This window comes from Oncorhynchus clarkii, chromosome 6 (genome assembly GCF_045791955.1).
Source record: "Oncorhynchus clarkii lewisi isolate Uvic-CL-2024 chromosome 6, UVic_Ocla_1.0, whole genome shotgun sequence".
Lineage (NCBI taxonomy): Eukaryota > Metazoa > Chordata > Actinopteri > Salmoniformes > Salmonidae > Oncorhynchus > Oncorhynchus clarkii.
Genome location: NC_092152.1, coordinates 54,409,476 through 54,434,556, shown reverse-complemented (window position 1 = coordinate 54,434,556; position 25,081 = coordinate 54,409,476). Strand labels below are relative to the sequence as shown.

The following is a 25,081-nucleotide window of genomic DNA, read 5'->3' as shown; positions in this document are numbered from 1 at the left end:
CTTGGATCATTGTTACTCTAACTTCCGCGACGCGTATAAGGCCCTGCCCCGCCCCCCTTTCGGAAAAGCTGACCACGACTCCATTTTGTTGATCCCTGCCTACAGACAGAAACTAAAACAAGAGGCTCCCACGCTGAGGTCTGTCCAACGCTGGTCCGACCAAGCTGACTCCACACTCCAAGACTGCTTCCATCACGTGGACTGGGACATGTTTCGTATTGCGTCAGACAACAACATTGACGAATACGCTGATTCGGTGTGCGAGTTCATTAGAACGTGCGTTGAAGATGTTGTTCCCATAGCAACGATTAAAACATTCCCTAACCAGAAACCGTGGATTGATGGCAGCATTCGTGTGAAACTGAAAGCGCGAACCGCTGCTTTTAATCAGGGCAAGGTGTCTGGTAACATGACCGAATACAAACAGTGCAGCTATTCCCTCCGCAAGGCTATCAAACAAGCTAAGCGCCAGTACAGAGACAAAGTAGAATCTCAATTCAACGGCTCAGACACAAGAGGCATGTGGCAGGGTCTACAGTCAATCACGGACTACAGGAAGAAATCCAGCCCAGTCACGGACCAGGATGTCCTGCTCCCAGGCAGACTAAATAACTTTTTTGCCCGCTTTGAGGACAATACAGTGCCACTGACACGGCCTGCAACGAAAACTTGCGGTCTCTCCTTCACTGCAGCCGAGGTGAGTAAGACATTTAAACGTGTTAACCCTCGCAAGGCTGCAGGCCCAGACGGCATCCCCAGCCGCGCCCTCAGAGCATGCGCAGACCAGCTGGCCGGTGTGTTTACGGACATATTCAATCAATCCCTATACCAGTCTGCTGTTCCCACATGCTTCAAGAGGGCCACCATTGTTCCTGTTCCCAAGAAAGCTAAGGTAACTGAGCTAAACGACTACCGCCCCGTAGCACTCACTTCCGTCATCATGAAGTGCTTTGAGAGACTAGTCAAGGACCATATCACCTCCACCCTACCTGACACCCTAGACCCACTCCAATTTGCTTACCGCCCAAATAGGTCCACAGACGATGCAATCTCAACCACACTGCACACTGCCCTAACCCATCTGGACAAGAGGAATACCTATGTGAGAATGCTGTTCATTGACTACAGCTCGGCATTCAACACCATAGTACCCTCCAAGCTCGTCATCAAGCTCGAGACCCTGGGTCTCGACCCCGCCCTGTGCAACTGGGTACTGGACTTCCTGACGGGCCGCCCCCAGGTGGTGAGGGTAGGCAACAACATCTCCTCCCCGCTGATCCTCAACACTGGGGCCCCACAAGGGTGCGTTCTGAGCCCTCTCCTGTACTCCCTGTTCACCCACGACTGCGTGGCCATGCACGCCTCCAACTCAATCATCAAGTTTGCGGACGACACAACAGTGGTAGGCTTGATTACCAACAACGACGAGACGGCCTACAGGGAGGAGGTGAGGGCCCTCGGAGTGTGGTGTCAGGAAAATAACCTCACACTCAACGTCAACAAAACTAAGGAGATGATTGTGGACTTCAGGAAACAGCAGAGGGAACACCCCCCTATCCACATCGATGGAACAGTAGTGGAGAGGGTAGCAAGTTTTAAGTTCCTCGGCATACACATCACAGACAAACTGAATTGGTCCACTCACACAGACAGCATTGTGAAGAAGGCGCAGCAGCGCCTCTTCAACCTCAGGAGGCTGAAGAAATTCGGCTTGTCACCAAAAGCACTCACAAACTTCTACAGATGCACAATCGAGAGCATCCTGTCGGGCTGTATCACCGCCTGGTACAGCAACTGCTCCGCCCTCAACCGTAAGGCTCTCCAGAGGGTAGTGAGGTCTGCACAACGCATCACCGGGGGCAAACTTCCTGCCCTCCAGGACACCTACACCACCCGATGTCACAGGAAGGCCATAAAGATCATCAAGGACATCAACCACCCGAGCCACTGCCTGTTCACCCCGCTATCATCCAGAAGGCGAGGTCAGTACAGGTGCATCAAAGCTGGGACCGAGAGACTGAAAAACAGCTTCTATCTCAAGGCTATCAGACTGTTAAACAGCCACCACTAACATTGAGTGGCTGCTGCCAACACACTGACACTGACTCAACTCCAGCCACTTTAATAATGGGAATTGATGGGAAATGATGTAAATATATCACTAGCCACTTTAAACAATGCTACCTTATATAATGTTACTTACCCTACATCAGGGGTGTCAAAGTCAAATGGACGGAGGGCCAAATAAAAAAATCAGCTACAAGACGAGGGCCGGACTGTTCGAATGTTCATTGAAAAATTTTTAAATGACGCATATAGTCTAGTGAACCTAATTGAACCTACTGAAAACCTAACAAATATATTACAATATGATCAGATAAATAAAGCAATATTTTCTTATGGCTCTGTCAGTAATCTTTAATTTTCAACAGACACAAAAGACAAATTTCCTTTATATAAATATCCCCATAACATGAACATTAAATGAAAGAAACCGGTATTCAAGGCACCATCAGTAGACTATATTTTCTATTTTAGCAAAAGTGGGCTAAATTTACTTCAAAGAAAAAACAATAATAGCAATTTTCTATCATCCACTCAACTGAAATATTTTTAAAATATAATTGGATTGAAATACAAAAAAATAAAGTGCAAAAATCTATTAATCAAAAACAACACTTTGTTTAAGGAGAAGTAACATGCAGTGAAAACAAATATTAAATTTTAACTTTTAAACTTGAACTGAGTAAAAACTCTAAATATGTGATTGCACAGTAATGTTCACTTGTTTGAGGTTGAGGGTGATACTTGGTGGTGTCCCATCTTTTCCACAAGTTCATCAATGTTCGGGGTAAGGCTCTGAGCTGAAGAAATCCTCAGAATTGAGTGGAGGTGTTCAGCAGTAAGTCGACTTCTGTGTGATGTTTTGTTCAGGTTCATCAAAGAAAACAGTTGTTCACACAGGTATGTGCTGCCAAACATAGACAACGTTTGAGCAGCCTGGATGCGCAGCTGGGGCATTGTGCCGGGGAGGAAACGGGCGAACTCCGCAGCACCCACTGCCGCATATTTTGCCCTCAGTGCATCATTGCATTGGAGGTCAATCAACTCCATTTGGAGGTTTGGTGGTGAGCTTTCCACGTCAACAGCAAATGGGTTACCGAGCAGTTCCAACCTGCTTTTTTGTGCTTCAAAGTCAGCAAATCGGCGTCGAAAGTCAGCGGCAAGCATACCTATTTTATCAGCCAACTGTGTGCTCGGGAACGCACTGGTAGAGAGCTTCTCTTTCATGGTCTGGCAGCTGGGAAAGTGGCTCAAATTTTCTTTCCGCATCTGCGTCTCCCACAGAGTCAGTTTGGTTTTAAATGCCTTCACTGTACTGTACATATCAGAGATGACACGATCCCGACCCTGCAGCTGCAAGTTTATTGCATTCAGATGACTCGTAATGTCACACAGAAAAGCCATTTCACACAGAAACATTTCGTCTCGGAGTTGTGTTGTGTCTTTCCCTTTGCTGTCCAAGAACAGACAAATCTCCTCACGAAGCTCGAAACATCTTTGAAGCACCTTTCCCTGGCTTAGCCATCGCACCTCTGTGTGATAAGGCAAATCACCATGCTCCGTTTCTAACTCCGTCAGAAATGCCTTGAACTGGCGGTGATTCAAACCTTTGGCTCTGATAAAGTTAACTGTGCGCGTGATGATGCTCATTACATGCTCCATTTTCAAGGCTTTACCGCACAACGCTTCCTGGTGTATGATACAATGATAAGCTGTCAGCTCACCTGTCGCGTTTTCCTCTTGCATCTTTTCCCGTATCTTCGCCACCAGTCCGCTCCTGTGTCCACACATCGCAGGTGCTCCGTCGGTTGTCAAACCCACGAGTTTTTCCCAAGGCAGCTCCATCTCATTTACACATCTTGACACCTCTTCATACAAATCATGCCCCGTAGTTGTGCCATGCATAGGACGTAAAGCCAAAAACTCCTCTGTCACGCTTAGGTTGGAGTCCACTCCGCGGATGAAAATTGACAACTGGGCAATGTCAGAAATGTCGGTGCTCTCATCCACAGCCAAGGAATATGCAATAAAATCTTTTCCCTTTTTCACAAGCTGCTCTTTTAGATTGATGGACAACTGGTCTACTCTCTCGGCAATGGTGTTTCTGCTCAGACTCACATTTAAAAAGAGTTGCCTTTTTTCTGGGCAAACTTCGTCACAAACTTTAATCATGCAGTTTTTGATGAAATCCCCCTCCGTAAATGGCCGGGCTGATTTAGCGATCTCTTCTGCCAAAATAAAACTGGCCTTGACAGTTGCGTCCGCGTGTGTGTCCGCGTGTTTCGTTTCATAATGTCGTCTCAGATTATACTCTTTCAGTACCGCCACACTTTCTCCACACAGAAGACACACAGGTTTTCCAGCTACCTTCGTGAACATATACTCCGACTCCCACCTTGTTTGAAACCCCCGGTTCTCAGTATCCACCTTCCGTTTTGCCATTTTTGATGGGTATCTGAAAGTTAATTTTACTGTGATGCTGACGACTGCTGTGCCAATAAATATTGAAATGAAGCAGCCTACTGCTCGGTGCGTCACCTTTGCATTGTGGGAAATGTAGTATTGGTGCGTGTAAAAGATCTGCGGGCTGCCGGCTTGCTGCGGGCCGGTTCTAATAATAAATCAAGATCATCCCAGGGGCCGTAAAAAACCTTCTTGTGGGCCGGATGTGGCCCGCGGGCCTTGACTCTGACATATGTGCCCTACATTATTCATCTCATAGGCATACGTATATACTGTACTCTATATCATCGACTGTATCCTTATGTAATACATGTATCACTAGCCACTTTAACTATGCCACTTTGTTTACATACTCATCTCATATGTATATACTGTACTCGATACAATCTACTGTATCTGCCTATGCTGCTCTGTACCATCACTCATTCATATATCCTTATGTACATATTCTTTATCCCCTCACACTGTGTACAAGACAGTAGTTTTGGAACTGTTAGTTAGATTACTTGTTGGTTATTACTGCATTGTCGGAACTAGAAGCACAAGCATTTCGCTACACTCGCATTAACATCTGCTAACCATGTGTATGTGACAAATAAAATTTGATTTGATTTGATTTGATTTGATTCATATGCTGGATTGATGAGTCGGCAGGCCTGGGTGGTGTGTGGAGACTGGTTGTGAGGCATGTTTGTGCGAAATGGCTAAGGCATGCAGTGGGAGAGAGACAGTTGTGTGTGGCCTAAGGGCGTGTGTGTGGCCTAAGGGCGTGTGTGTGTGTGTGTGTGTGTGTGTGTGTGTGTGTGTGTGTGTGTGTGTGTGTGTGTGTGTGTGTGTGTGTGTGTGTGTGTGTGTGTGTGTGTGTGTGTGTGTGTGTGTGTGTGTGTGTGTGTGCATAGAACATTGTGTGACCCATTTTAAACGAGACGTCACACTGTTGCTCATTCACACGGCTTTAACCCTTTCGAGGACACACCGACAGACACACACACAGAAACAAACACACACACACACACAGGGGTCTTGTAAAGGGTGCAGTGAGTGGTCAGAGAATGTGAATGAATCAGATCCCAGCCACTCAGTGTCATGTTGCATTCCCTTGAGGAGGGGAATGTCCCTCTTACCAATTTACAGCTCCCCCCAAAATAACCCCAATCCGGGGATGAGAGGGTGGGATTACTGGGAATTTTCGGGACTGATGCTGATGTGGGATTTCCCCCCTTGAAAGAATCATTGATTAACGTGTAACAAACACAACACTGATGAAATAGGAAATCACCTCATCTCTTTTTCCCCTATTTGCCATTGTAGGTCCATGTCTTCCCCCGCTGACTTTATTTACAAACTCAACACTAAAATGGGTTATTCTACTATTACGAACACACATATTAGTTTAGGGGGTTGGGATGCTGTCAGTGCGACTGGTGCCTATAGTTGGCGAAGTTAAGGAATAATCAGATATGTTCTGTAAGAGAGGGGCTTTTCCCTGTGATGTGGAGAAGTCCCAGAGTGGCTGACAGCGCCGTCAGACACGGATCAAAGGCATCTTCTGGTGTGTCAAGTGCTGTTTTGGGCTTCTTTGCCAACGGGGTAATAACCCTAATAGTTGACAGGTTATTAGTTTAAGTGGGTTGGACTGCACAGGCCTTTTAATGTGTGGTGTTCTGGTTTTAGTGAGCAGGATTTCACCGGAACTTACACTATATAGAGTTTTGAAAGTAGGATTCTCTCCCTCTTCATTTTCCCTCCCTCTGTGTTCCCTATTCTCAGCGCCCCGTACTGCTTCATATACCCTCGGGGTATGTTTTGATCTGAAGTCAGAGGTCCTATGGGTTGTTATTGTTCCTGTTCAATAAGCCATGACATCCGCTGTATCCTTTAACCTTTGGTGTCAATCGTCGATTGGTGTCAATAATGAAAATACATTGTTTTGGTTGAAAATATGTTTTTTTTTAAACATATTTTCTACGCCTTGTGCTGACCGGGTTGATATTCCCCAGATACAGTATGTTACAGCATTTCATCCCCATAGAGAATTAACACATATTACCAGCTTTACTTTCAAGTCAAGGGCTATTGGTCTAACATTGGATTTTACAATACCGATTGGGGGGGGGGGGGGGGGGGGGGGTCGTTCAACTAGGCCTATGTTTCTTCTCCAATAGCAATGACGAGCCTAGATGAGCTCCTGAGCATGGCTCTGGATAGGTTGAATCCACCATACTGCCCCTCCTCCCTTTAAACCTGCCCCCTCCCACCCTCAGGGGGTCTCCGACTGGTTCCTGTTCTGCTCCAATGATTGACAGCTTCTCATTTTACCTGCTTTTTAATTACACCCGAACCCCTCATTTCACCTGCTGCAGAAAACTGCTTCAAAGCACACCCACATTCCTTTTCTTACTGCAAAAACCCCCCCGGCGTTTTGAGAGAGTGTTATCTTTTGCTTAAAGGCTTGGTTAGCGCTGTCTGAGCCATGTTATAGCTGTGCGTGTGTGTGTGTGTGTGTGTGTGTGTGTGTGTGTGTGTGTGTGTGTGTGTGTGTGTGTGTGTGTGTGTGTGTGTGTGTGTGTGTGTGCGTGCGTGCGTGCGTGCGTGCGTGCGTGCGTGCGTGTGTGTGTATGAGTGTATGAGAACGAGAGAGAGAGAGAGAGGGAGAGAGAGCGTGCATGTGGAGCCGACATAAAACAGTCCTTGAACCTTGCTCTTCGTGTGTATGTTTGAAATGAAGCGTTCAGAGCAGTGATTCATATGATGAGTAACACTGAATAGGCCCCAGGTCTATTTACCTTTAAAAACACAGAGAACCGGGGTCACATTGTGTGTACGTGTGCATGTGCGCGTGTGTGATGCTTAATTTAGCTGTTTGAAATACTGAAGTGATGGCAGCAGAAAAACATTGCTCAGATTCATTGGGATGCCTTATTTCGGTTACTCCAGATTTGTATTTAGAATTTGATTTTGAACTTGTTTTTACAACTTTCCACATGAAACACACTATTTAGAAACATTTTCTGAATCTATTTCAGCATTCCCTTCCCAACCAAATTGCTGTTATTTCTAATTAGGCATGACTGTGTCCTTACTTCAGTGCTTTTGTTTGGTACCAACATTTTCCATCTCAATTTGAGATGGTATCTCTCTCTCCGACCATTTGCGTCTTTCTCTCCCTCTGCTCTTGCTTGGGTTTTTTATTTACTCAAATGCATCCCTCACCGGCCTTCAACCCGGGAGAGGCAAGCAGCCTTGGGGAGAGAGAGAGAGAGCAGGAGATAGAGAGTTGTCTGCAACAACCAATTACAAACGAAACTATTCAGATTATTCAGACGCTTAATTCAACCCTACCCCTCCCTCGCACACTTTGAAGGGCCTTTTCTGTCCCCGAGTTCGCGATGTCAGCGCCTCATTGAGACCGTCTGCTGTCGCTGCTGCGCTATCCGAGCACAATGGTCCCAATTTCAATACCACGCGGATATATGCCAGCTCTGCGCCCCCAACGAAAGAAAAGGGGGTGGACGGGTCCTATTCAACCATGTTGTTATTTAAAAAAAAAAATTGAGTCGTAAACGTGTTTAATTTGAGTAATTTGTCTTTTTATTTATTTAAGTGTTATGCGATTTTAAACACTCGCACCGACTTCTAAAAAGCGGAGGCGCAAGAGTTGTGTTTCGCTTTTTTATATTAGCGGTTCCCTGAGCGTCTAATAAACGGACGCTGATGTTTTGCGTCCTGAACAGATCTATACGGACTGGGCCAACCACTACCTAGCCAAGTCAGGACACAAGCGACTTATCAAGGACCTGCAAACAGACGTCGCAGACGGAGTGCTGCTTGCGGAGATCATACAGGTTGTCGGTAAGGGCTACACTTTATTTGCCATCTCTTCTCTTGATGCCATGTTATTACTGTTTCTGCTTATGAGTTCAGTTGATGGACTAGACTTCTCATGCAGACACCGTGTTTATACATCTTTGAAGTTGTATCGCTATGTATACTAATGTATAATTGTACAGTAATCGCCATAATGGTATATGCTACTGCTGATGAACTGTCCTCATAAAAGTATTCATTTCAACAAAAAATATCATGAACGTATTATCAAGAAGTTATTATTCTCCACAATTGAGTTAGGAAAATCGCTCAGTTTAACGCTGAAATATTTGACAGTGGCGCAGTCAGAGAGAAGTTTGACTGAGGGAAGTTTTGTAAGGTAATGTCTCCCCTTAGTCCTGTAATTTCCCCACTTCACAAGCTGCCCTGTCATCTTTAAAAGAGGACAGAGGGGGGAGACAGTGCCCTGAGGTTGAGGTTACAGCACTGTCACATCAGCTGACCAATGACGTCACTCCTCTGCTTCCCAGAGTTCTATAGAACTGTATTGTATTTCTTTGTATACAAAACACTGCCTCAAATCGAAGAACATATATAGAACATCACACAATACTAATGTAGAGCACACATATAATTAGGAATAAGAATAATTTAGTACAGAACACATCATAGTCCCACGTCATGCAACATTTGTGTAGACCAGCGTCTTCTTCGTAGAATTCAGACTAGCATCTGGAGTAGAGAACAAGGAAAACCTCATCATTATGAAAAATGAATTCCGCACATTCTCTCACTACTTCTCTGAAAGTCAGAGTAGGCTAGCGGGTCCTTAGAGCGGAAGACGGATCTTTTGGGGATTTTTGTCGCGTCAACGGCAGGATGGGTGGGTTTTTGGAGACACTGAGTCCTCTGTTCTCTTCCTCTTTGTCTTCCGATGCTCAGATTGAATCTCTGTAGTCACTGGACAGTGAGCATCATCAAGGATGCACGTTGTCGTAAGCATGCATCTTTGATGACCTGTTATGACACAGACTGGGTTGTCTTCTGTCCCCCTGATATAGTAGACCCCCCCCCCCCCAGAGAGAGCACGATTTCTCACCATCAGCAGTCTATGTATCCCAAGGGGACAGTGTAGGGTTAGAAACAGTGGCACGTGCTATTGTAAACATGCACGCAAGCAAGCGCGCACACACTGACATGCACAAGTTGGTGAGGTAAAGCAGAGGCGGTGTTCATTGCAAAGGTCGTCTACAGCTGACTCATTGACTAAGTCTGTCTGGCTATGTCGCTGGGCTGTTTTTGACACTCTCGCCCCCCTCCCCCCCACACAGCTGACTACTGCTATCCTGGTGTCATGTAACTGAGCTCTATCCCTCTTCCAATCCCCAATATGAGTGTCCCATTCACCAGTTCATTCATAGTTTCCTTCCCCCCTCTCTATGTAGATGGGGGGGGGGGGGATATCACACCAGACAATTGCTACTGAAATCTGACCATGCAGCTTAGTGGGTGTGAAGCAGGGGGACAGTGACACGGTGACACAGAGTCAGAGACCCCGCTGGGATCAGTAGCACATTATTTTGGTAGGAGACAACAGGGGGGACCGAATGACAGATACTGGTGGGGTGTGGTTTAGAGTAGTCATAATATATACGGAACAAAAATTTAAACCCAACGTGCAAAAATGTCTACGATTTGAGTGAGTTACAGTTCATATGAGGAAATCAGTCAATTAAAATAAATTCATTAGGCCCTAATCTATGGATTTCACATGACTGGGAATGCAGATATGCATCTGTTGGTCACAGATACCTTTTTAAAAAAAATGGGCCTCACAATGGGCTTTGGGATCTTGTCAAGGTATCTCTGTGCATTTAAATTGCCATCGATAAAATGCAATTGTGTTCGTTGTCCGTAGCTTATGCCTGCTCATACCATAACCCCACCGCTACAATGGTTGACATCAGCAAACCGCTCATCCACACAATGCCATACACGTGGTCTTCACTTGTGAGGCCGGTTGGACGTACTGCCAAATTATTTAAAACGACATATGAGGTGGCTTATGGTAGAGAAATGAACATTCAATTCTCTGTCAACAGCTCTGGTGGACATTCCTGTGACATTGTGTTGTGTGACAAAACTGCACATGTAGAGTAGCCTTTTATTGTACCCAGCACAAGGGGCACCTGTGAAATGATCAAGCTGTTTAATCAGCTTCTTGATACGCTACACCTGTCAGGTGGACGCATTATCTTGGCAAAGCTAAACACATTTATTTGCACAACATTTGAGAGAAATAATCTCTGTGTGCTCATGGAAAATGTCTGGGATCTTTTATTTCAGCTCATGAAACATGGGACCATCACTTTACAAGTTGTGTTTATGTTTTGGTTCTGTGTACATTCCACAGGGTGTGTTTATGTGCAAGCGCGTGTGTGTTTGTGAGAGTGTTTATCCACCTGACACAAAGTTTGGACCCACTGGGATAACCCTTTATTTTCCTGCAGTAGGTGGTAGTCAGGTTCCTGTGGCGGAGATGCCCAGTGGGCCCCACCAGGCTGTAGTGTTGAAAGAGGACAATCTTGTCTCAGCTGCTGTGGGCTGGGCCTCTAAAGGACGGGAGGGATCCACACACACCCCTTCTCCCAGCCAACTCTGCGTGGCCCCTAGTGGCCCCACGCACATTTGCTATAACTAGATTGGGTTTCATCTCTCAGAAGAAAGAGGAGGCAGTGACCCTCTCTACCCAGTCACAGGCCTGCTCTCCTCACTCACCCTCTCTGGCACTGAGTAGGAACATCCTGGAGTAAGAACCAGGGATACCACTAAGAACACCTTTTCTTCTCTCTCTCTCTCTCTCTCTCTCTCTCTCTCTCTCTCTCACTCTCTCTCTTTCTCTCTCTCTCAGCCAATGAGAAGATTGAAGACATCAATGGCTGCCCTAAGAGTCGTTCTCAGATGGTGAGTGATGGTGGTTTCCTTCTATTGGTTTGTGTGTTTGGCAGTATAACGTTATAATCCTTGTGTGTGTGTGTGTGGGGGGGGGGGGGGGGGGAGTAAAAAGTAGCTTTTGATGTCTTGGTCCACCACAGTAGAGCATCTGTGTTTGTGTGTTGACTCACACGTGCGCGTGCACTTGAGAGTGTATAAGCTGTGCGTGTATAAGCTGTGCGTACATACAGGGCCTTATTTAAGCAGGAAATGAGAATTTAGCTCTGTCTCAGAAGACATTGGTCCAATTGAATGGTTATGGCTATTACTCCTGTTATTTTTAAATGTGTGGCTTTGCGGTCAGTCTTTGTAAAAAGGTCTGGCCCATAGACAGGCCATTGGCTCTCACTTTGAAGCACCAGAGACTGAGGTTTGGTGTCTGGAAGAGAACCAAGCTCGCTTCATCACATTACTACTAGAAATAAAAACTCCACTTATGTTATCTAAGGGGACAAAATCCAGACGGAGAATTCAAGTTACGATGACAATAAAATCGTTAGCAGGGCGATGTTGTAATGGCTGTGGATACTGTATAAGGATTCCCTTTTGGAGAGGGCTTTGGCAAGCATACTCTTTTCCCAGGCAAAGGCTTAGTTCTACTGTATATTCATTTCTGTGTTTATTGTGGTTTGTTGTGGCAGTTTAACATTAGAACACATGAGTGTGAGAGAGAGAGTGTATCTGTGTCTGCGTTTATATACGCGTTTATTAGGGGTGGGCGTTTGAAAGAATGTCTAATTTTGAAAGGGCTGACCACAATTAGTCGACTGGTCAATTGGCTGTTGGTCGATAGGCTGTTGGTCGACCAAGATTTTATTTAGTCGAGCTGTAGCAAATATATATACAGTGCCTTCGGAAATCATTCAGAGTCCATTACTTTTTCCACATTTTTTTATGTAAAAAAATAAATAAAGTACCCCCCTTTTCTCCCCAATTTCATGGTATCCCTTTTGTTAGTAGTTACTATCTTCTCTCATCGCTACAACTCCCGTACAGGCTCGGGAGAGACGAAGGTCGAAAGCCATGCGTCCTCCGAAACACAACCCAACCAAGCCGCACTGCTTCTTAATACGGCGCGGCATCCAACCCGAAAGCCAGCCGCACCAATGTGTCGGAGGAAACACCATGCACCTGGCGACCTGGTCAGCGTGCACTGCGCCCGGCCCGCCACAGGAGTCGCTAGTGCGCGATGAGACAATTAAAAAAAACTGTTTTTGCTTTGTCATTATGGGGTATTGTGTGTAGATTGATGAGGATTTTTTTTTTTTTGAATAAGGCTGTAACGTAACAAAATTAGGAAAAAGTCAAGGCGTGAATACACTCTAAAAATGTGCCCATTTTGGGATCTGATAGTATTTCTGATTGGCATAAAAGCACCACCACTAATGAGCTGTGGAGCATCTCACAGTAATCCGTTGAGAATGTTCATCAATGTATTTGAAAAATCTTTCCAGCTCTCTCACTTTCGATAACCACTCAACCTTGAAAGGGAAAAATGTCACGCCCGGTGGAAACGTCATAAAACAGGCCTACCTGATTACTTCTAATCAGTGCTTGACTTGGACTGAAGTAGGTTCTGGTCGTCATTTTGGGTGCTGGTACTGTTTATATTTAGTGTGCAGGAGCTCCACATTACTTTTGAGCTAATATTCTCTAAGTGGAACAGGAGCTCAAGTAGAAGAAAAGTTGAGGTGCCGGTACTTAGCTCCGGTGAGCTCCTGCCTAAGTCAAGCAATGCTTCTTATCCCTTGCGCAAATAGCCAACAGCTGTGTCTGTCCCGAGCACCACTCTGAGGGCCCAGAATATTTTATACGACGTTGCATCGCAAGCTTCCGCATTGATACAATGTTTTAAGTTCGTTGCAGACAGGCCGTGCATATCCAATGTGATTTATAGGATACGTTTTTTGTTCATTCGGATATTTTCTACCTGCAGGATGCAATGTTGTTCTTTGTTGGCTTTATGTAGGTTCTTTTTGACATAGTCGGTAATGGCAAATAGAAGTCACTTTTTTAGGTTTGTACCATTTTCAGTTAGATTTGGATAGAATTTTGATGAATCACATGACAATGATTTTATTATAAATGAAATGAAACTGTCCCACGCACATGTGTATATAAAAACCATAATTGGCACGCAGATTGGTAGAAACGGTCATGTAAATTGACATTCCACATGAGCAAGGTTGCCGACTCCTCGTGTAGCCTTATTACCGGCAACTTAAGCAGAGCAATGGCAGAATCTGCGAAAGCCAACAGGAGCAGGAGGAGAATGGTGGGTTCAGGTTAAGGTTTATTTTTCCTTCTGGTTATCTGGCTCCCCCTTGAGTCATTTGTGTGTTATTTCATCAAAAACGGAACTTAAAGCGTCAAACAAGCTCAGTGCATATCATTGATCTTATTAAAACACACAGAGTGTGTCGATATACACTGTAAAAATGTTGATCAATCGATTGACAACCATCGATTGACAACTTTCAGGTCGGCTAAGATTTCATTTTGTCGGCACCGCCCTACATTTATAGTACTCGCATCTTAGCTTGAAACCGGGCTGAAGGCAAGCGTTTCCGGTATGCTATCTGTTGTTTCACTTACTGGTTGTTCTGATACAAATATTTTCACTGCACTTGTCACGCTCCAAACAATTAACACATCTTGGAATTAGACATTTTGTCAGTGCTTATACATTTTACCTTACATTTGCACATTTCGTATTCAATCATACTGCTTGTGATTTCAGTTTTTTTTTTTTTTTTTACTGCAATGGGAAACTAGCCGGTATCCCTCCTCTGAATGTGGAGGGTTGTAAATTGGGCCAGTGTGCCAGTTGAAGGCTAATTTAGGCTGCTAGCCAGACCGCGCCCCCCCACCACCACCAACACACACACACACACACACATGCACACCCTTGTACCGCTAGTCCCTCCCAGGCTCATACCCTTGCCACCCAGGACATAACCGTAGCTTTCGCAGTGACATGCTGCCATTGGGGTAGTGGTGACACAGAGGTGCTAAAACCACACAGGACGCTCCCCCTACTGCAACCCCACTCACATATCCCCTGAAGTGCTTTAGGTCTGTTCTTCTTGCTGTGGAGGGATACATTTGTGTTTCACACACACACACTGTTCTGTTGTTCGGGTATATGTATTGGTGTGTATTGTTTAATTGCTGTGCGTGTCGTGTTTCTGGGTCACAATATTTTATTTCCAACTTCCTGTTTCGCCCTCAGTTTGGCTCGAGTTCCCGAGAGATCTGCTTCTCTCCTCTGCTGGGAACAAACGTTACTACTAGCTCCATACAGGTCGAAACCAATTCAGACCCGTCTTCCCAAGTAGGCCTCTCTGACTGGGGGATGATGAAAACGAGGCCTTAGGAGGCTTCATAAGCCCTCGGAGAACGTCAAATGGCGTTTTCTCCTTTGCATCAAGGCATTGTCCGTTCTCAACTTCAACCCGTGTCTCACCTTCAGGTGCCACTCACGGCCATGGCGGCTGTAAGCCTGACCAGCCAGCGTTTGACTTAAATGAAATTATGTTATATACGGCGTCAGGTTATCACGACTGACGCTCCTTCCATGTCCCCAACGGTTCAGTACTAAGGCCATGGTCGTTCATAGATTATATGACTACTATATTCACGTAGTATATGATCATCTAGATTGTATTGATTGATAATGTGAGTCCCCAGAAATTAATAGGGGAAGCAGGATACTGTCTGAAGTTAGTGTGTAGTCAGGTGTGTGACAGCTAGGGGGATACCTCCTTCAGCTAACGTGTGTGCACACGTGTGTGTGTGTGAGTGTTATACCTAATTGTATCAGCTGGCCCGAACTCCATGTAATCAGATGCGAGTGCAGAGCAATCACAGGTACCGCGCTGCGTATTGTTGCTCGGCAACCCCGTATGGAGGAGTGTCACCCGTTTGACCACAAGGTATCGGCTGGAGCCACTGATTGGGTTAGCGCCCATACTGTCATCCGGCTCTCCTCCTCACCTTCTTCTCTGCGGGTAGAGAATTGTGTATTTACTTAGTTTCTTGTCGCTCTGTGTCCTCTGCTGTATCTAGACTGCGTTCAGTTTGATTGTTTCACTGTAAAGTGCTGTAGTATTGGTGCTATTGGTTTGTTTTTTTGTGTGTTGTGTGTGTTGGGTTACTTGCCACTTGGGCGCCAGTACTAGCAGCTTTCAAAGAAGGTAGTTGTGTAACACTATGAAACTGTCTAGTTGAATTACATCAGGAGGTACAGTACAGTCGTGGCCAAAAGTTTTGAGAATGACTCAGATTTACATTTTCACAAAGTCTGCTGCCTCAGTTTGTGTGATGGCAATTTGCATATACTGCAGGATGTTATGAAGAGTGATCAGAGGAATTGCAATTAATTGCAAAGTCCCTCTTTGCCATGCAAATGAATTGAATCACCAAAAAACATTTCCCTGCCACAAAAGGACCAGCTGTTGACGAGGATTAGGCTGGAGATCACTCTGTCATGCTGATTGAGTTCGAATAACAGACTGGAAGCTTCAAAAGGAGGGTGGTGCTTGGAATCATTGTTCTTCCTCTGTCAACCATGGCTACCTGCAAGGAAACACGTGCCGTCATCATTGCTTTGCACAAAAAGGGCTTCACAGGCAAGGATATTGCAGCCACTAAGATTGCTGCTAAATCAACCATTTATCGGATCATCAAGAACTTCAAGCAGAGCGGTTCAATTGTTGTGAAGAAGGCTTCAGGGCGCCCAAGAAAGTCCAGCAAGTGCCAGGACCGTCTCCTAAAGTTGATTCAGCTGCGGGATTGGGGCACCACCAGTACAGAGCTTGCTCAGGAATGGCAGCAGACAGGTGTGAGTGCATCTGCATGCACAGTGAGGCAAATACTTTTGGAGGATGGCCTGCTGTCAAGAAGGGCAGCAAAGAAGCCACTTCTCTCCAGGAAAAACATCAGGGACAGACTGATATTCTGCAAAAGGTACAGGGATTGGACTGCTGAGGACTGGGGTAAAGTAATTTTCTCTGAATCCCCTTTCATATTGGTTGGGGCATCCGGAAAAAAGCTTGTCCGGAGAAGACAATGTGAGCGCTACCATCAGTCCTGTGTCATTCCAACAATAAAGCATCCTGAGGCCATTCATGTGTGGGGTTGCTTCTCAGCCAAGGGAGTGGGCTCACTCACAATTTTGCCTAAGAACACAGCCATAAATAAAGAATGGTACCAACACATCCTCCGAGAGCAACTTCTCCCAACCATCCAGGAACAGTTTGGTGACGAACAATGCCTTATCCAGCATGATGGAGCACCTTGCCATAAGGAAAAAGTGATAACTAAGTGGCTCGGGGAACAAAACATCGATATTTTGGGTCCATGGCCAGGAAACTCCCCAGACCTTAATCCCATTGAGAACTTGTGGTCAATCCTCAGGAGGCAGGTGGACAAACAAAAACCCACAAACTCTGACAAACTCCAAGCATTGATTATGCAAGAATGGGCTGCCATCAGTCAGGATGTGGCCCAGAAGTTAATTGACAGCATGCCAGGGCGGATTGCAGAGGTCTTGAAAAAGAAGGGTCAACAATGCAAATATTGACTCTTTGCATCAACTTCATGTAATTGTCAATAAAAGCCTTTGACACTTGAAATGAAATGCTTGTAATTATACTTCAGTATTCAACAGTAACATCTGACAAAAATATCTAAAGACACTGAAGCAAGCCGCAAACGTTGCAGGAAATTGATATTTGTGTCGTTCTCAAAACGTTGGGCCACGGCTGTATGTTAAAGTTGTGTTATTGCGTTGTGTTGACCGACTACAGGGTTGCTGCCTCTCTAAAACCCACAATGTAAGGGTACCGTGAAGCGAGAGAGGTATGTACGGGGTTAGTGTCACCTTGGTTCACAGGCGAGGTGGTCTCAGTGAAACTGTCTTGAGAGTGTGAAAGGCGGGAGGAGAAACAGACAGGCACCGACTCAGTCATGCCACAAGCCAGGATTCCTTAAGACATAAACAAAGCTTCTTCCGGTGAGGGGGCGTACACACACACACACACACACACACACACACACACACACACACACACACACACACACACACACACACACACACACACACACACACACACACACACACACACACACACAAACAAACAATAGATTCTCTGTGGTGTAAAAAAAACAGTGTTTGTTCATAGTGCAGTTGCAGGGCCGGCCCTACTGTGCTGCTGGCTGGCTGAGACCCAGCATGTGATGACAGCCTTAGAGAGAGGTGTGTGTGTCTGAGAGAGAGGCCCAGTACAATAGAACAGTGGTTAGTGTGATACTGTATTTGCTGTGTTCATGCCATCAAGACAGGTTCCAGAGAACTTTCTAGGTAAGAGGAAACTCTACGGACATGTTAGAATTGTATCTTGCTTTTGAAAGTTGTATTTTGCTGTGACGACGGTTGGTATTCTGTATTATTTTGTAAAAATAATGGTCATTTTTTTAGGCAGTGTAATTTCTCATTGTTGTTGATTGAGTTATCTAATTATTGTTGCTTCCCAAGGTGGCCATATAACTGGGCCTGTTTCTATAAAATGTGGGATTGCAAGTCATTCAGTTGCAGTGTAATTTGAGTACTGCTTCTGTCCAGTGTTCAATCTACCTGCAGGGTTAGATTATCTGTGTCTGTGACACGTCTGTGACATGTCTAGTGTTCAATCTACCTGCAGGGTTAGATTATCTGTGTCTGTGACACGTCTGTGACATGTCTAGTGTTCAATCTACCTGCAGGGTTAGATTATCTGTGTCTGTGACACGTCTGTGACATGTCTAGTGTTCAATCTACCTGCAGGGTTAGATTATCTGTGTCTGTGACACGTCTGTGACATGTCCAGTGTTCAATCTACCTGCAGGGTTAGATTATCTGTGTCTGTGACACGTCTGTGACATGTCTAGTGTTCAATCTACCTGCAGGGTTAGATTATCTGTGTCTGTGACACGTCTGTGACATGTCTAGTGTTCAATCTACCTGCAGGGTTAGATTATCTGTGTCTGTGACACGTCTGTGACATGTCTAGTGTTCAATCTACCTGCAGGGTTAGATTATCTGTGTCTGTGACACGTCTGTGACATGTCTAGTGTTCAATCTACCTGCAGGGTTAGATTATCTGTGTCTGTGACACGTCTGTGACATGTCTAGTGTTCAATCTACCTGCAGGGTTAGATTATCTGTGTCTGTGACACGTCTGTGACATGTCTAGTGTTCAATCTACCTGCAGGGTTAGATTATCTGTGTCTGTGACACGTCTGTGACATGTCTAGTGTTCAATCTACCTGCAGGGTTAGATTATCTGTGTCTGTGACACGTCTGTGACATGTCTAGTGTTCAATCTACCTGCAGGGTTAGATTATCTGTGTCTGTGACACGTCTGTGACATGTCTAGTGTTCAATCTACCTGCAGGGTTAGATTATCTGTGTCTGTGACACGTCTGTGACATGTCTAGTGTTCAATCTACCTGCAGGGTTAGATTATCTGTGTCTGTGACACGTCTGTGACATGTCTAGTGTTCAATCTACCTGCAGGGTTAGATTATCTGTGTCTGTGACACGTCTGTGACATGTCTAGTGTTCAATCTACCTGCAGGGTTAGATTATCTGTGTCTGTGACACGTCTGTGACATGTCCAGTGTTCAATCTACCTGCAGGGTTAGATTATCTGTGTCTGTGACACGTCTGTGACATGTCTAGTGTTCAATCTACCTGCAGGGTTAGATTATCTGTGTCTGTGTCTGTGACATGTCTAGTGTTCAATCTACCTGCAGGGTTAGATTATCTGTGTCTGTGACACGTCTGTGACATGTCTAGTGTTCAATCTACCTGCAGGGTTAGATTATCTGTGTCTGTGACACGTCTGTGACATGTCTAGTGTTCAATCTACCTGCAGGGTTAGATTATCTGTGTCTGTGACACGTCTGTGACATGTCCAGTGTTCAATCTACCTGCAGGGTTAGATTATCTGTGTCTGTGACACGTCTGTGACATGTCTAGTGTTCAATCTACCTGCAGGGTTAGATTATCTGTGTCTGTGACATGTCTAGTGTTCAATCTACCTGCAGGGTTAGATTATCTGTGTCTGTGACACGTCTGTGACATGTCTAGTGTTCAATCTACCTGCAGGGTTAGATTATCTGTGTCTGTGACACGTCTGTGACATGTCTAGTGTTCAATCTACCTGCAGGGTTAGATTATCTGTGTCTGTGACACGTCTGTGACATGTCTAGTGTTCAATCTACCTGCAGGGTTAGATTATCTGTGTCTGTGACACGTCTGTGACATGTCTAGTGTTCAATCTACCTGCAGGGTTAGATTATCTGTGTCTGTGACACGTCTGTGACATGTCTAGTGTTCAATCTACCTGCAGGGTTAGATTATCTGTGTCTGTGACACGTCTGTGACATGTCTAGTGTTCAATCTACCTGCAGGGTTAGATTATCTGTGTCTGTGACACGTCTGTGACATGTCTAGTGTTCAATCTACCTGCAGGGTTAGATTATCTGTGTCTGTGACACGTCTGTGACATGTCTAGTGTTCAATCTACCTGCAGGGTTAGATTATCTGTGTCTGTGACACGTCTGTGACATGTCTAGTGTTCAATCTACCTGCAGGGTTAGATTATCTGTGTCTGTGACACGTCTGTGACATGTCTAGTGTTCAATCTACCTGCAGGGTTAGATTATCTGTGTCTGTGACACGTCTGTGACATGTCTAGTGTTCAATCTACCTGCAGGGTTAGATTATCTGTGTCTGTGACACGTCTGTGACATGTCTAGTGTTCAATCTACCTGCAGGGTTAGATTATCTGTGTCTGTGACACGTCTGTGACACGTCCAGTGTTCAATCTACCTGCAGGGTTAGATTATCTGTGTCTGTGACACGTCTGTGACATGTCCAGTGTTCAATCTACCTGCAGGGTTAGATTATCTGTGTCTGTGACACGTCTGTGACATGTCCAGTGTTCAATCTACCTGCAGGGTTAGATTATCTGTGTCTGTGACACGTCTGTGACATGTCCAGTGTTCAATCTACCTGCAGGGTTAGATTATCTGTGTCTGTGACACGTCTGTGACATGTCTAGTGTTCAATCTACCTGCAGGGTTAGATTATCTGTGTCTGTGACACGTCTGTGACATGTCCAGTGTTCAATCTACCTGCAGGGTTAGATTATCTGTGTCTGTGACACGTCTGTGACATGTCTAGTGTTCAATCTACCTGCAGGGTTAGATTATCTGTGTCTGTGACACGTCTGTGACATGTCCAGTGTTCAATCTACCTGCAGGGTTAGATTATCTGTGTCTGTGACACGTCTGTGACATGTCTAGTGTTTAATCTACCTGCAGGGTTAGATTATCTGTGTCTGTGACACGTCTGTGACATGTCTAGTGTTCAATCTACCTGCAGGGTTAGATTATCTGTGTCTGTGACACGTCTGTGACATGTCTAGTGTTCAATCTACCTGCAGGGTTAGATTATCTGTGTCTGTGACACGTCTGTGACATGTCTAGTGTTCAATCTACCTGCAGGGTTAGATTATCTGTGTCTGTGACACGTCTGTGACACGTCTAGTGTTCAATCTACCTGCAGGGTTAGATTATCTGTGTCTGTGACACGTCTGTGACATGTCTAGTGTTCAATCTACCTGCAGGGTTAGATTATCTGTGTCTGTGACACGTCTGTGACACGTCTGTGACACGTCTGTGACACGTCTAGTGTGTGTTTAGTGTATAGGTTGGAGAGGGAGAGACTTACAGTTGAAGTCGGAAGTTTACATGCACCTTAGCCATATACATTTAAACTCACAAATACATTTTTCACAATTCCTGACATTTAATCCTAGTAAAAATTCCCTGTCTTAGATTAGGATCACCGCTTTATTTTAAGAATGTGAAATGTCAGAACAATAGTAGACAGAATTTCTTATTTCAGCTTTTATTTCTTTCATCACATTCCCAGTGGGTCAGAAGTTTACATACACTCAATTAGTATTTGGTAGCATTGCCTTTAAATTGTTTAACTTGGGTCAAACGTTTCGGGTAGGCTTCCACATGCTTCCCACAATAAGTTGGGTGAAGTTTGGCCCATTCCGTAACTGAGTCAGGTTTGTAGGCCTCCATGCTCGCACACGCTTTTTCAGTTCTGCCCACAAATGTTGTATAGGATTGAGGTCAGGGCTTTGTGATGGCCACTCCAATACCTTGACTTTTGATTGTTGATCTTAAGCCATTTTGCCACCACTTTGGAAGTATGCTTGGGGTCATTGTCCATTTGGAAAACCATTTGCGACCAAGCTTTAACTTCCTGACTGATGTCTTGAGATGTTGCTTCAATATATCCACATCATTTTCTATCATCATGATGCCATCTATTTTGTAAAGTGCACCCGCCCCTCCTGCAGCAAAGCATCCCTACAACATGATTCTGCCACCCCCGTGCTTCACGGTTGGGATGGTGTTCTTCGGCTTGCAGGCCCCCCCCTTTTTCCTCCAAACATAACGATGGTCATTATGGCCAAGCAGTTCTATTTTTGTTTCATCAGACCAGAGGACATTTCTCAAAAAAATAAGAATTTGTCCCCATGTGCAGTTGCAAACCGTAGTCTAGCTTTTTTATGCCGGGCTTCTTCCTTACTGAGCGGCCTCTCAGGTTATGTTGATATAGGACTCGTTTTTCTGTGGATATACTGTAGATACTTTTGTACCTGTTTCCTCCAGCATCTTCACAAGGTCCTTTGCTGTTGTTCTGGGATTGATTTGCACTTTTCGCACCAAAGTACGTTCATCTCTAGGAGACAGAACTCGTCTCCTTCCTGAGTGGTATGACGGTTGCACAGTCAACTTAGTGTATGTAAACTTCTGACCCACTGGAATTATGATACAGTGAAATAATCTGTCTGTAAATAATTGTTGGAAACATCACTTGTGTCATGCACAAAGTAGATGTCCTAACCGACTTGCCAAAACTATAGTTTGTTAAAAAGAAAATTGTGGAGTGGTTGAAAAGCGAGTTTTAATGACTCCAACCTAAGTGTATGTAAACTTCCGACTTCAACTTTATATACTCCATCACGGTTACCTGTGTTGTCCCCATGACGTCAAAGCGAGGCACAACACCTATTGACTCAGTGGCTTTATTACACTCTAATGAATAACCAGACTGTATTTACTCAAGGTTGATTAATCATGCACACCGTTGATGAGAGGAGCACTGCCTGATCAGAACAGAGGAGAGAAAGGAGCGGAGAGCCCAGGAGAGAAGGCGGGACAGGAGAGGGTGAGGGGGAATACGAGAAAAGTAGAAAAGGATAGAAGGACATGAGAGGAGGAGGGGAAGATAGGCGGTTGTGTTTAAAGTAGAGAACTCCTTGTCAAAGCACCGGTGTCTCCCTCGTTCAATTTTCCATTCCAACAGTTAGATGAGTTCTCAGTTTTCCCGCACTACACTGGAATTCCCAAAGTTGACATTCTGAATCAATCCCCGGTTTGAGTACAGATTAAACATGTTTTCTAAAATGCATGAGTACTGATCTCTCTGCAGGTGTTTTTATTTAGCCAGAAGCATCTTATTTTTACCCCCTCAGTACCAGGGGTATTTGGGTCAGGGGTATATCATAGAAGGGGCCAGGGCAGTATTTTAGGAGTGTGTGTGTGTGTGTGTGTGTGTGTGTGTGTGTGTGTGTGTGTGTGTATCTGTGTGTGTGTGCGCACGCACATGAGTACCTGTACCTGTATGGGTGCGGGTATATCACAAGGAAGATGGTGACATTTAAGAGGAGGGGTATCTTAGTCAAGCTAGGGTCTGGGCGGTATTTCAGGGTGGCTGGCGGGTAGTTCAGTGAGGCGATGGAGGCATTTGGGTCTGGGTTATTTAAAAAGAAAGGGCATTTTAGTGAATGGAGGATATTTTAACTTTGTAGCGAGCAGAGCCTGGGCTAAATTCCTCCTGGTTCTCAGTCTGTGTGCTCCTTCCAGCATGTGTCACCCTATAACAGCTGTTCTGGGGTCAGCGGGTCACAGAGATGACAGAGGGGCCAGACTGCCGTTACAGCTCACTCGCTGATCTGGAGTCTGCTTCCGTTTCGTCATATGACGTCATTGACAGGCCTGATCTAGAATCATAGGGCTAGAAGGAGGATGTTGCTATTAATGTATTGAATAGGTCATGTTATTTTAGTTAGTTTCCTATAAAGTACGATGTTATTTTCCTAAATGGAAACTCTGAACTCTGCTCAGTTGGAACCCAATCTACACGAATAGAAGGTAATTGTGATTGCTTCTATTTCAGTTCAGCTGTTTATGTATTCTAGATCTGCTTATAGCATCGTTTGTGGACAGTTTGCAGGGACAATGTTCGACCTGTTTTCAGAGTGGTTTGTAGTAAGTGCTTTGGTGGAAAATGTCCTACTGAAGTGTATTACTCGGGTGTGTGCTAGCTGTTACCGATGGCGGTGATTCAATATGCCTCGGTATATAGCGTAAGACAGATTCCGTTTTGATGAAGGTTCCCTGGTTGAACAGTCTAAGAGTATAGTCCCAATGGTCGCTCCTCAACAGCATGAGCAGTGAAAGTGACAGCTGGCTGTGGCGTAAGAATCAAATGGTATATTGCTTAGTCACTCCCTGTTTGTTCACCTGAACCTCACCGTTGACAACCTTTGTTCTCCCATATTTTTTTATTATTGATGATGTCATTCGATTACTCCATTTGATTTGGTTCACCTGGTGATGACATGTGCAGCCAATGGGCCGTATCGAAATAGGGTCACCTGACCCGAAGCTAATTCTGTCTACCAATCATATCGCCTGGCTGTCGATTGCTGACAGCTCAGTACAGCTGGGTCGGTGTGGTTCCATTGGCTGGTATCTTAGTAACAGGGTCAAAGTAGAACGCTTCGTCGTCTAAGGTACTCCAGGAGTGGTGTACGTCTGGCTTATTTGTATACTGCTTTGACTAGGCTATGTCATTAAACGATCCACTCACCTTACTCAGGTCGGCACTCTGCGAAGTCAACCCCTGTAAACATGCCACTAAGTAGGCTGCCGATAACTGCTTACGTGCGTTGTGACTGTGCGATGAGTTGAGTTCAGTCTGAATGTAAACTCAGAAGCACACCCGTTCTAAGTTCTCTGTGTCGCTCTCTTCTTCTCCTCCAGATTGGGAACATTGATGCCTGCCTCAGTTTCCTGGTAGCCAAAGGAGTCAACATACAGGGCCTGTCTGCAGAAGGTAAACACTCACACTCACCAGTCACACACACCTGCTGAGACTACTTTGACTGACTGTAGTGGCTAGAATATTGTGTAGTGAGCTTGTAGCTTACTTTCCTGTCTGTATCTCTCTCTCTCTCTCTCTCTCTCTCTCTCTCTCCCGCTCTCCTTCTTCCTTCCTCTTCATCTCTCTCTCTCTCTCTCTCTCTCTCTCCTTCTTCCTTCCTCTTCATCTCTCTCTCTCTCTCTCTCTCCTTCTTCCTTCCTCTTCATCTCTCTCTCTCTCCTTCTTCCTTCCTCTTCATCTCTCTCTCTCTCTCTCGCTCTCCTTCTTCCTTCCTCTTCATCTCTCTCGCTCTCCTTCTTCCTTCCTCTTCATCTCTCTCTCTCTCTCCTTCTTCCTTCCTCTTCATCTCTCTCACTCTCTCTATCTCTCCTTCTTCCTTCCTCTTCATCTCTCTCTCTCTCCCTGTCTGTTTGTTTACCTCTCTCCCCT

General features: G+C 45.1%; 1 protein-coding gene across 1 annotated transcript in view; it reads left to right on the top strand.

Moving 5' to 3' along the window:
- Positions 1–25,081, top strand: part of LOC139411292 (neuron navigator 2-like) — a 339,330-nt gene that overhangs the window by 230,750 nt on the left and 83,499 nt on the right. Inside the window, exons 2-4 of the mRNA XM_071157408.1 lie at positions 8,262–8,379; positions 11,267–11,319; positions 24,532–24,604. Of these exons, the coding sequence (XP_071013509.1) occupies positions 8,262–8,379; positions 11,267–11,319; positions 24,532–24,604 (244 nt within the window). The remainder of the gene's footprint in view (positions 1–8,261; positions 8,380–11,266; positions 11,320–24,531; positions 24,605–25,081) is intronic.